The 12940-nt window shown below is 31.5% G+C and overlaps 2 protein-coding genes across 2 annotated transcripts; one reads left to right on the forward strand and one right to left on the reverse strand.

The window, feature by feature from the left end:
* The first annotated feature begins 6476 nt into the window (after window positions 1-6476).
* LOC126673778 (trihelix transcription factor ASR3) lies at window positions 6477-9336 on the forward strand. The gene is made up of 3 exons (XM_050368039.2): window positions 6477-7532; window positions 7807-7848; window positions 8648-9336. Exons 1-3 carry the CDS (start codon window positions 6803-6805, stop codon window positions 8938-8940), a joined length of 1065 nt encoding a protein of 354 aa, XP_050223996.1. The 5' UTR covers window positions 6477-6802; the 3' UTR covers window positions 8941-9336.
* Window positions 9337-9431: 95 nt separating this feature from the next.
* LOC126673779 (uncharacterized) lies at window positions 9432-10921 on the reverse strand. Its single transcript, XM_050368040.2, has 2 exons — window positions 10491-10921; window positions 9432-10353 (listed from the first exon to the last, which is right to left on the reverse strand). Exons 1-2 carry the CDS (start codon window positions 10833-10835, stop codon window positions 9652-9654), a joined length of 1047 nt encoding a protein of 348 aa, XP_050223997.1. The 5' UTR covers window positions 10836-10921; the 3' UTR covers window positions 9432-9651.
* Between the last annotated feature and the right edge of the window lie 2019 nt (window positions 10922-12940).

Below are 12940 nucleotides of genomic sequence, written 5' to 3' on the forward strand. Positions count from 1 at the left end.
ACCCATGTTGTTACCAAGTAGTGTTGAACATATTGTTGATTTATAAGAATGTAATACTGCGTTTCTTGTAAGATTAAAAGTAGGCCAAATGTCGTAAAAAGGCCAAACTTTTTATAAAAGTTTCACAAAAGTCCTGACCTTTCAATTTTGTCAATTTTGGCCAAAAATAAATTATTTGGTTTCAGTTGTGGCCAACTCTCAATTTGATTTCAATTTGCCTAAGTGGCGCCTATGTGACGCCTATGTGGCATGCCAAATATTGAGAGGTCAGGACTTTTGTGAAACCAAATAATCCATTTTTGGCCAAAATTGACAAAATTGAAAGGTCAGGATTTTTGTGAAACTAAATAATCAGTTTTTGGCCAAAATCGACAAAATTGAAAGGTCAGGACTTTTGTGAAAGGTTTGTGAAAGGTTTGGCCGTTTTATAACATTTGGCCTTAAAAGTATGTATATAACAAGATGTTAAGAAGAATTTATGGTTCTTGTAATGGCAAGAGTCATGAAGATCCTTTTTGAGGTCCTACAGTTCACCCAAGAGAAAATTAATTTTTTTTTGTTAACTAAGAGAAAGTTAATTAAGCGGGTGATCAAAGAAAAAGTAAAAGCAGGACCATATTCATGTATGAGCAAAAGTAAATCCAATAGAATTGGGTAGCATATCCTTTGATAAAGATGCCTAATTTCTTTTCTTGCCACTACCTCACTGTTTCTACAAATGATTATGACTTAATACAAATGATTATCATCATATTCATGGGAGGAAATGAATTACTAACATCAATGCACCGTTTAGATTGAAGAATTTTTAGATAAACAAATTTTTCAAGTGATACAATATTTTTATATTCAATCTAAATAGAAGAATTTTTAAATTCCGTCCTCCAATCTCACAGTGCCTCAATGAAAACGGGTTCCCATTATGTATTTCTCAGCCATTGAGGCCTTCACTTGATGTTCTCTATTTATGGTATCCAAATTTTTCAAGAAAAGAAAAGGAGACTAGGTAAGAACTCATTTGTTAGTAGAAAGATATTAAAAATATCAAATTCTAAAGGGATGGATTTGTAATTTTTCGACTAGAAGAATTGGTCAGCTGGTATCTCCTCTTGGAGAGTATCTCCTAAAGCCAATGGACTAACAAATGATTAGCTACTGATTAAACTATACTAAGTGATGACTTTTGTGTTTAAGAATAATGCATTTAATTAATTAAAGTAATGAATGAAGGGTTAACGTTTGAACCCATTACTTCACTAAAGAATCGAACACTCTTATTTTGCTGATCCCTTCCACTGAAGGAAGCACCTACCCCAAATAAATGTAATTTACTCGGCACAAATTAACTTTTGACTAACATAATAAAAACAAAAATTAGAGTACCAAATGATGAATCTATAAAAGTTAAAAGTTACCGCTTAGAATTGTATGTTGATGTGAGAAAACAGCATGAGCTAAAAAAACAATTAACAGGTATTTATTTCATATAACAGCTGCTCTACGTCAATTTGCAGCAAACCAATAAAAATTTATGATATTAAAAGATTCAATTATTGTTTATTTATTATCATGAATTATTTTAATACTACAAACGTCTTGTTAATTTATTGCATGAATGACGTGACATACTGTTGCATTGTATAATTATTTATTCTCAACACAGTTAACAAAAAAATTCTAATTACACTATCGGGTAAATTATGGATTGACAAGTGTCGCAAGATACCTAATAGATGCATATTGTTGTAGATGCATATATGCTAAAGGCCTAATGGTAAAAAAAATCCAAACCTTTACGACTTGTTGTAATTATATTCAAACCTTTTAATTTTTGCAATAATATCCAAATTGCATTTTTTAGTTGCAATAATATCCAAATTGCATTTTTTAGTTGCAATAATATCAATATTGCATTTTTATAGCAATAATAGTTAAATTGATGGCTAAACTTGTTGTTTTCAATTAAGATAATAGGCTATTATTATTTTTTGATGTATAATAATATAGTAAAATTCTTAAGAAATGGCAAAAAATTCAAAAAAATTCATATAAAAAGTGCAATTCACATGAGATATAATTATAGATATAATTATTATTGTTAGATAAACAAGTTTCCAACTCACCAATACTATGGATTAACAACTCCACAAGTTGAGAGAATCACAATTCCTGTGTTTATTTGTGATTGTCTCTTTTGATCTTCTGATTCTACAATTTTGGAATAACTAATTGTACAAGTTATTTGAATTCAAAGATATATATGGTTAATTTTTACCAAGTCAATATTCCAACCACTTTGATATACTACTTCATAAAATTAAGACTTTTGGCATTATATTATACCAAAATCCTAGTATAAGTAGGACAATTGTTTTTTGCCATAAACTATCTCCATCACAGAAGTTGTAATTAAACTTTTTTAATTAATTATTATTGATATTATTCATTTTTCTTATCAAAAGATATATATGAGCTTCAGTAAAAAAAAGTGCATTTCTTTGACAATAAAGAGCGAGTCGTTTTAAAAATAAATAATGGTACTGCAAAACATTCATTCAAAATGATTTTTCAGCCATTAAATAAGCTACCAAATTACAATTATCTTGTATAAATAGAAATCTAATTTCTAAACACAGAAAAATTAGGCAAGATTCAAGACTACACAAAATATTAATCAACATTAGAGGAGCAATTTAGAGTAAAAGATCTGGCAATCATCTTAAAAAATGTAGGTAGTCTATGAACAGTAACTCTTTTATCCACGTTTGAAGTATATATAAAAATCTTATTCATATCAAGATCCAGCTATTAAATGAATGGGTTAATGTCAAAAACAATCATGAACTTTATACGTTTTCTCATTTTAATCACGCAGTTTAAATTTTCTCATTTTCATACACGAACTACCATTTTTTCTCAAATTCATGCACGGTGCTGAGGTGGCACTCATTCATTGGTATAAAATGACCTATACCTCAGCAAATTACACCAATGGAGTCGTGACACCTCAGCACTATGCATGAATTTGAGAAAAAATGATAGTTCGTGCATGTAAATGAGAAAATTTAAACTGCGTGATTTAAATGAAAAAACATGTAAAGTTCGTGAATTTATAACATTAACCCTAAATAAATAATTGAACTGAGGATGACATTTAATTTGCTCTAATTACACATAAAGGCTATAATTATTTCCCATAGACTGCAGAAATGAGGAAAACGAGTAATACTGGAAATTAAACGAACAATTTAGCTTATGCTAATGCTAAATTGCTAATGGTAATGGTAATTGGCGTGGGAGACATATATCACTAACTCCATAATTAAAAGATAATTCTGGTGATTAGGGGATCTGCAGGTCCTACTCCAATATTTGTTCATCTATATTTTTCATTTTAGATTCTTCTTCATTTTTCATAGTGGTCCTATATGTTTATATTGTCTAATCAAGATTTAGCATAATTTTACTTTAGTTTTTAATCTATTTATTGTTTCCTATACCACTATATACAAATTTTTATTTAAAGAAAAACACCTTAAAAACTATGTATTAATGTCTTTTAAAATACTATGAGCCACTAGAAGGTATTGTTTGAAAAAAAAATATAACCAATAAACTATAGTTCAAATGATATAAGCAATGACAACATTCTATTAGCTGTCGGTTTAATTTTTTTTCCACAAACGCTTCCCTTAAAAATAGAAGGAAAAAAATTACTTTATAGTAAAAGGTATAACAAAATCTCTATACACTTAATTAAGCAATTTTTCAAAATTTTGATTTGAACTTCTTTCATTAATAATAAACATTAAAAATCCTCCATCTTTTTTAACTTTTTTTATTTATGACCAATTTTTTTTAAAATGGTAAGTCTTGCCTAATTTTGATTATAGCTGTCTATTCAATTTTTCAAAGAAAAAATATCAAATCTTTCTTTTAATGATCAAATCTTTTAATTTTATTAATAGTAATCTAACTTTAATAAATATTTTTCAACTGAAAAATGTTGGGTTTGATCACAAATAAAAAAAATAAAAAAATCTTGCATTTTAAAATTAATATGCTTAATTGATAATTATCAATATATGTTTATTGGAATTAAATTAATATTAACATTTTCAAAAAATTAGACTGTAAATAAAAATAATCTAAAATTTGAAATATTTTTGAATTACTAAGCCTAATGACAAAGAGCATAGAATGGGACTAAATGAACGGGCATGGTCCCCACTGAATCGCAAGGAGAATGTGACTCCTCACTTACCCCTTAATCGCAGCCTTTCATCACACACCCACCTTTGTAAGTATCCTTATGATAATTAATTAAGTATTAATTTTCTTTTTTCTTTGATTGAATAACTTTAGGTTAAATTCATTTAATCACAAAATTAGCACATAAATTACGTGTGTATGGTACGTATAGTGTTTGGCTTCATATAACTTTCAAATAGAAAAAATGGTACCCCTAATCTATAATTTTGTCCAAATACTAAATTATGAAAGAAAAAAGTAGGTGGGGACCTTGTTTAAGCATTAATTAGCCATTAAGTGAAGATTAGGGCAAATGATTAAGTGAGATAATAAGAATGGTGTGGTGGTGAAGAAAAATAAAGGAAGGTGGACACAAATTTCCTTAGTGGTGGTGGTGGTAGGGTAGACTGCCCTTATCACAGTTTCATTCCACGCCTAGCATCGGTCGGGTTTAAATCGATAAAAGATAACTATGGTGAAATTTTTAAAATCTTCAACTGAATCGTAGTTTTTTTAAACCAAATATCGAAATTTTTAGTCAGTTTGGTTTGGTTTTAGTTTTAAAATTCGGTTTGAATTTATTTACAGATTAGGTAAAATAAAAAAAAAAATCTTAAAATTTTGATTTAAAGTTAAAAAAATCCTTTTTGATTTTGAAAAACTCGGTTAGGTTGGGTTTTCAGTTATTTCAATTTTACAATTCTCCAAACTGACCCCTTAACCGAACTCCAAACTTTTCAAAATTACCCACAGAACCAAACCGTTTTCACCGAATTACAAACCAAAATAAATTTTAATTCGATTCAGTTCAGTTCGATTTATGCTCATCCCTAATTCCTCACCAACACTTAAAAATAGTGAACTAAAAATTTAACAATTATTCAATTTTAAGAAATTTTCTTACATGAGTTATAACTAAATTGTTTAATTTAATAGTTTTAATTTTATTTTACTCACCAGTGCCATTTTTAATTAATTGCTAGTTTAAACTAAAAATTCTCAAATCAGATTATAATTGATAAAATTAAATTTTTCAGTTAATATTGTTAAAAATGATAAATATGTTAAACTATTGGATTATTAGGCAAAAGAAGTTCGAAATTAACATCTGACAAAAACACAAGGTATAATTTGCAGCTTCCAATGTACTACCTTTTAACTTTAGAAAAAAAGTCTAGCAAATGTTTTAAAAGGGACAGTAGAAAAAGATAATTAAAGGAAATACAAAAGATGAAAATGAAATGTGGTCCATCAAGAAAAAACGCATTACAAATTCCAGAGAGTATGTTAATAGTAATTGGCAATTAAGAAAAATATACTAATATTTGGATGCCCTTTCAGGATTCAGAGTGTTGTTGTTAAGGTCACAAAACATAGTATTTTAGTTTGTAAATTGTTACACTTGTATTTAATCATTTACTTTTTGAAAATTTATGAATTAATTTCTTATATTTTTTTATATTATTTAAGTCATATAATAATTTTGTTAGGTTGCAACATATTATTAATATAATCAAGTTGTTATATTTTAATTTTCTAATATTTGATTGATAAAATATAAAGTACTCATTTTAAAAAGGCCTAATGGCAAAAAAAACTCAAACCTTTACGACTTGTTGCAATTATATCCAAACCTTTTAATTTTTGCAATAATATCCAAATTACATTTTTTTGTTGCAATAATATCCAAATTGCATTTTTTATAGCAATAATAGTCAAATTGATGGCTAAATATGTTGTTTTCAATTAAGATATTAGAATATTATTATGTTTTGATGTATAATAATATAGTAAAAGTCCCCAAAAATGGCAAAAAAACTCAAAAAAATTCACATAAAAAGTGCAATTTGGATATTATTGCAAAAATTAAAAGGTTTGGATATAATTGCAACCAATCGTAAAGGTTTGGTTTTTTTTTGCCATTAAACCTTTTAAAAAACATATCTTTAGTGGAAATACCAATTATTTTTATGGCATTTGCTACTATATCTTATTGGTATTAAGAGAATTTAAAAATATAAAGAATAATTATTAAAAATAGATAAAATACAAAATATTGATTAATTTTGTTAGTATTAACTGATTTTTTAGAACTCTTAACTGTAACTTAATAATTTAATCAACAAAAGTATTTAAACTGTAAAAAGGTAATTTTGTGACCTTAACAAACCACCTATTTCAAAGACGTTAATTTGGATGACTCCAAATCAAGAAAGTAACCTTTCCCTTAGCTCACCAAAGAAACAAATCATTCAATAATCCAAATTAATTAAGATGATATGACCCTAATTTAGGTACTGTTACCCTTAATTAAGTATTAGGGAGGGGTTTACTCAAATTTTACCCATTCTCCACTTTCTCTTCTATCATCTTCTGAAATCCCTCTTTTTCCACTAATCTTTGCAACAGATTACCCCTCTCTCATAAACTCCGTAACGGGGTTTTCCATTTAAACGCCGTCACTTCGCCCCTAAAAACCGTTTTTTCGAGTCACGTGCCTTTTTTATTTCCTTTGTAAATTAATCCATTTTTCGCATTTAATTTAATTATTATGCCTTTACAGCGCCAACTTAACTTAACCTCTTTAAAAGCCGTTGACGGCGATACTTCTAACGGCGTTGATGCCGCCCGTCCAACCTCCGTCGACGGCGGGGATGACGGTGGGAAAACCCCCAGGCTGCCTCGTTGGACTCGGCAGGAAATTCTGGTTCTCATCCAAGGCAAGAAAGTGGCGGAGAATCGGGTGAGGAGAGGAAGGACAGCCGGCATGGCGTTTGGTTCGGGTCAGGTTGAACCGAAATGGGCATCGGTTTCGTCGTATTGCAAAAGACATGGAGTGAACCGTGGACCGGTTCAGTGTCGGAAAAGATGGAGCAATTTAGCAGGTGATTATAAGAAGATTAAAGAATGGGAAAATCAGATACGCGATGAAACGGAATCGTTTTGGCTTATGAGGAATGATTTGAGAAGGGAGAGAAAATTGCCTGGTTTTTTTGATAGGGAAGTTTATGATATTTTGGACGGAGCAGACGGCGTTAATGCAGCGGCGCCAACGCCAGCACTCGCTTTAGCATTAGCTCCGGCGTCAAATACGGAGGAGGACACGGAGGTTGTTTTTGATAGCGGGAGGACTGCTGCTGCGGAAGATGGATTGTTTTCGGATTTTGAGCAGGAGGAGGCCAGTGGCAGCCCGGAAAAGGAGAGCACGGTAGCTAAGGAGATTCCGCTGATAAAAACTGCACCGGCAACGGTGGGGATTGCTGCTCCTACACCAATTTCAGGTAGTACATGAATTAAATGATTTTGTTTTGTTTTTAATCAATGGGAGCAGAATCTACCTGGTGTTTTCAAATTTAATCCCTTGTAGGGTTTATTAGTATATATCTGTTGGCTGTCAGTTTTAGCACTCATTTATAAAATAAAATTGATGGTAGGGCTCATATAATTGAAGAGCTGCCTCTCTGTCCTCTTCACTGTGGAGTAAATGAGCACCTTTGGCAACAAATTATAAAGGGCTTCTGTTTATTAATATTCTTTTCTATAATGTATTTGCAGAGAAGCAATACCAACCATCTCCTCTAACGGATCAACATCAAGGTCAGTTGTGTTGCACTTTACTTGAATTTAATCATGTTATCATTGCTTTTCCGTCTTATTCTTCTATTGGGACTTAATGTTCGTTTTGACTACAACTGGGACCTATTACTATTTGATTAGTAGTTCAAATGATATCTAAACATTTCAATTGCAATTTCTTTAAGCTGCATTTCTTGCTTTTAATTTAGCCAAGTGTCTTGGTGAATCGTAAAAGTTATGACGAGAATGGCCCATCCAAAATTAAAGCTTACGAATGAATATCTACAGTTCACAATTAATAAGTTTGGCTACTGTATATTTTGTTTATTAACCTGAATTTCCTGATTTTTAGTCGTCCAATAATGATATTAGGTGGACAATGTAACATTTACTTTGTGAAAACAAAGTAACCCTAGAAGGTAGCACAAACACTCTGTGTTCTTCAATCATTTTTCTACTCTACCAATTAGTACTCGTCCATTTGCTGTTTGTCTTATTTTAAACTGGCATGCTTTTTTGCATACAGCAGTTTTATATATAACATACTTGTTTGGTGTCTAGCTTCATTTTCAAACTTAAGTCATACGTTGGTTCCCCATTCAAAACTTATTATTAATTCCAATTCCATTTGCTTATTGTTGTGCAATGCGCATCATACAGCATTGCATGAAAAGTTGATGCACAGTTTTATGTAGCCTACTTTGTAAGGTTGAGGTGCTTGTGGTTTCTGCACCTGAAAATGATTGTGTTGAATAATTGATGTTACGATTTAGTTTACCTTACTATTATTATCGTAACAAGTCTTTCTTGCACTATACAGGTACACCGAATGAGAAACAGACGCCTTCAAATCCCGAGATGGGTTCTACTTCGCATGAAACTCGGAAACGGAAACGGTTTGAATCAATGGATGGGGAAGAAGAAACAACTCATATCCAGAATCAGTTGATTGGTGTCTTGGAAAGGAATGGGAAGATGCTGTCTGCTCAACTTGAAGCACAGAACAGCAATTCTCAGTTGGATCGAGAGCAGCGGAAAAACCATGCAGATAGCATGGTTGCTGTTCTAAATAAGCTTGCTGACGCTCTCGGAAAAATTGCTGATAAGCTGTAGCGAAAGGCAAATATAAAGACTGTACATAATGAAGCTCCTCTGCGAGTCCTATATTAAGGTAGTTGAGATTGAAGTATTGGTGAATTAATTTTGAAGATTCTTCTAGGCTTTCCCATCTTTTTCTTCTTTAGATGCTGTCTTTTACATTTTGCCACTTCTGTGGCCTAGACTGCTTTAGGGTCCATACACACAGAAATAAGCTCATAGATTATAGGGTATATACCACAATTCTGCTTCTTTAATTTATCTTGAGAGTTTATAAGGATGTTAATTTTCTATTGATATTTGAGACATTTGTACAGGTCACTGATTATTACTTTCTTGTAATTATATACATTGTGAATTGGTTTTGTTGGCTTGAAAGTACAGTCATGGACATGTAAATGTTGAGATAAATTTGATGCTCTGCTCATGTAGTCATGATTTCCATCAATGTTTCTCTGTTTCGGAACCAGGGAAGATAACTTGGGCATTTTTTTTTGACATACAAAAACCTTGAAATAACACAGTTTCATAGTGTTTAAGTGAAGACATTCCTACAATGTGACCAAAGACAAGCTTGAATCTTTTGGAAACAGAGCTAATAGAAATAGATGAATATAATCAAATGAAACTACTGTAAACGTAATTTTAATGACTACAATTTGCCTAAACATCACAAAGCATAAAGAATCACTTTCATCTGAACTTGAGTTTGTTCAATACTTGCAATCAATGTTCTCGTGAAGCAACACTTTCAAGTGCAGCATTTACTTCTGCTTCATTTTCCTCCGCTGCACCAGCTTCATACTCATTTGATTCCTCAGGAGCAATGCCGGTGGACAACTGATTACGGTCCTCTTCTTCATCTTTCTCAACCTCGTGGCAGTCTGTTAATGCTTTAAGTATAGCTGCTTTAAGGTCGCCTACTCCATTCCTTGGAACAAAAGTTGCAGACTTCGGAAGGTCAGCCAAATCATCATTTTGCAGCTCGAAACTTGATTCTTTATCTACCGTAAAGAAATCCATTATAGCCCGGGTATTGGATTCCACTTCAACTTCAGTACTCGAATCAAAACCATAACAATTATAGTCAGAAGGATCATATGTATCATTCGACATATGATCATCGTCATCTTCAACTTGTTCAGATTCCTCTACCTCGCACACCATATTACTATCAGGATCAAACCGCACTCGCTTATTAAGCGACATAGAATCGGAATTAATGTCCTTTCTTTTCAGAATAGACTTCAATTGAGTATCAGCACTACCCCGAGAAGCATTACTCAGCTTCTGAGCTTCAACTTCATCTTCTTGCAGCCTAATTTTAGCCGCCATGTGATCAGCCCGTTGATCTTTGTTATGAATACAATGCTCACCTGTATTATTTTCTTTTCCTATAGCCACTTTATCATCTTCATCTTCCTCTTCCTGTTTCCATTTCAAAATTTAAAAACGATTTTCAGAACCGAGAAATTAGAAAATAAAATCACAAAAATCATAATCATCAGTGTGCCCTAACCCTAAGCAAATAATTAGATAAAATAAATAAATAAATAAAAACAAACCTCATTATCGAGCGTACGGTCGAAACCAATAGACGATCTAATATCCGATTCATCTGCGTCCATTCCTTCTCTCCACGCCACCTTATTGGACACGTCATCCGGATCATTAAACGATGAGCAAGACGGAACTTCGTCGCAGTCAGAGTTAGAGGTATCTCGTTTCAATTTTTTTCGGTCGACGTCGTCGTCGCTGAGAGACCAGAGCGCTGATTGAAGAGACGACGGTGGACGCTGTTGCGTAGGAGATGATACTGACGATGATGTTAATGATCCGAATATCTTCTCCACTCTTTCTTTGAAACTGTCATCTGCCGTTGCTCCGCCTGATGACGGTGACGACGCCATTCTCCGATTGTGAAGTATTGTACGGTTTGGTTGATATAGGTTTTCATTTTCTTTCGGCTTTGGATTCGTTTTGCAATTTATAGTTTCAAGAAGCAGCGCCACCGCCTTTTTATTTCAGGGGTCCTTGTCGTTTTGGGAATTTATATTTTGGGCCTACTTTTGGGCTTTTCAGGTTATCCATCGTGGTCCCTAATTTGGTGTATGTATGTCCATCAATCCGTCTGTTTGGCCCAGCTCATTTATAACTATTTGTTACCAATGAGCTTTAGCTCAAACGGTTCCCCTCCCTAAATTATCAAAAAAAAAATAACTATTTGTTGAATTAAAACTTTAAATCATTATAAATCACAAACAATTAATATTTTATTAATTAATATTAAATATTCTTTATTAATCGGAGATATAATTTACTTATGCTATATGTTACACTATTAATTGGCAATTTATAATTTTATACGATGAATTGAGTTTACTTAATATTTTCTCCGTCATCTTAATTATCCTATTCTTTTAGTGAAAACATTCGGATAGATGTGATGTAAATTAATGAAGTGTCATTGCCTTGCCACTAGAAGCATGAGTGATCCAATTAGAATTAATTTAACAGTTTAAGTGGGAAGTAGAGGAGTAATTTAAACCCTACAACTGTATAATGAAATAAGGAAAAAGCAATACATAATTAGTCTGCTTTAGTTCTCATTGTTCAAATGAGATGTCATTGTCTGTCGGCTCTTTTCTTTTTTTCTTGTTTATAATTTTTTTTCCTGCTCTTTACTTAACTCCTAATAAGTTTTTAAGTTCAGTCTTCCTATTTATATTTGAGACAAATATTCTTTGAAGTGCACGATTTCAATTGATTTGTTAATAGAAATATATATCCTAGTATTTTTGAAGTAAAAAGTAGTAGTATCAACTTCAATTTATATGTCATCTACTAATTATTATCCGGAACAAAAAAATAAATAAACATAGAACCCCCAATTTGTGTATAATTTGCATTATCAATCCACCATGGTTAGGTATAGGTCTTGGTTGGCACTTGATCCCACTCCACATGTTTTCAATTCTCCCGTGCCTTCTTATCACAACTATAGGAGCTTATATATGTCAAAGGCTTTTTCTTTTGCAATGCAAAATTGAGTATTATTTCGATTTAGGTGCCAATTTATCTTTCAATTTGTAAGCGATAATCAATTGCCACATACTTTAATTCTTAAACTAATTCTATTTACCAAGTTACTCCGTGAACAGCGCGTGTCGTACACTGCCAATAATAGTTATTTTATAAGTATCAATTTTTCCTTGAAATTTGTAGGCCGGTATTCAATTAACACCAAATTTAATTTTTAATTATCAATTGACCTCTTCAACTTGTCAATTTTTATCGGTTAGATAAACTTTATACTATAGGAGGTAGGGGTGAGCATCGGTTGGTTCGGTTCGGTTCGGTTAGAATTTTTTCGGTTTTTTCGGTTTGGGAAAATCCAATCCAAACCGTTCTTTATTTAACCAAACACCAAAATTTTTTTAACCGAAAAAATCCGGTCGGTTTGGTTTCGGTTTCCATAATTTTTATCAGTTTGGATTTTTAAAAGCCATAAAAAAAGTTAAAGTAAAGCCTATAATTTTTAATAAAAAATAAAATAAAATCTATAATTTTTAATAAAAAGTTAAAGTGAAGCCCATAAATTAAAACTACAAATACATTATAACATAATAAAATAAAAACCTCCATTAATAATTACAAATATTAGGATTTGTGAATTGAAAAAATATATATACATATGTTTTTGTCCCTCTACTTAAATAATTAGAGTCTAATAAATTTTTATATATATTTAAATAACGATTATTAACTCATACATCAACAATAATTAAGATACAGATACAAAATACATATTAATATAAATATATATGGATATTATTTTTTAAAAATATATATATTTTATATTAATGTTCGGTTAATTCGGTTTTTCGGTCGGTTCGGTTTTCAAAACATCCAAACCAAACCGAACACCGAACACCAAACTTTACCTAAAGTAGAAACCGAACCAAACCGTTTTCACCGAAAAACCGAACCAAACAACAAAATTCGGTTCGGTTTG

Source organism: Mercurialis annua, linkage group LG3, assembly GCF_937616625.2.
Source record: "Mercurialis annua linkage group LG3, ddMerAnnu1.2, whole genome shotgun sequence".
NCBI lineage: Eukaryota > Viridiplantae > Streptophyta > Magnoliopsida > Malpighiales > Euphorbiaceae > Mercurialis > Mercurialis annua.

Bases quoted from the DNA above. Each gene is read 5' to 3' on its own strand.
- LOC126673779 (XM_050368040.2), bottom strand. From the start codon at position 10,835: ATGGCGTCGTCACCGTCATCAGGCGGAGCAACGGCAGATGACAGTTTC. The intron at 10,354-10,490 runs GTTTGTTTTTAT...AAATGGAAACAG, and splicing joins ACCGTACGCTCGATAATGAG to GAAGAGGAAGATGAAGATGA.
- LOC126673778 (XM_050368039.2), top strand. From the start codon at position 6,803: ATGCCTTTACAGCGCCAACTTAACTTAACCTCTTTAAAAGCCGTTGAC. The intron at 7,533-7,806 runs GTAGTACATGAA...ATGTATTTGCAG, and splicing joins TGCTCCTACACCAATTTCAG to AGAAGCAATACCAACCATCT. The intron at 7,849-8,647 runs GTCAGTTGTGTT...TGCACTATACAG, and splicing joins TCTAACGGATCAACATCAAG to GTACACCGAATGAGAAACAG.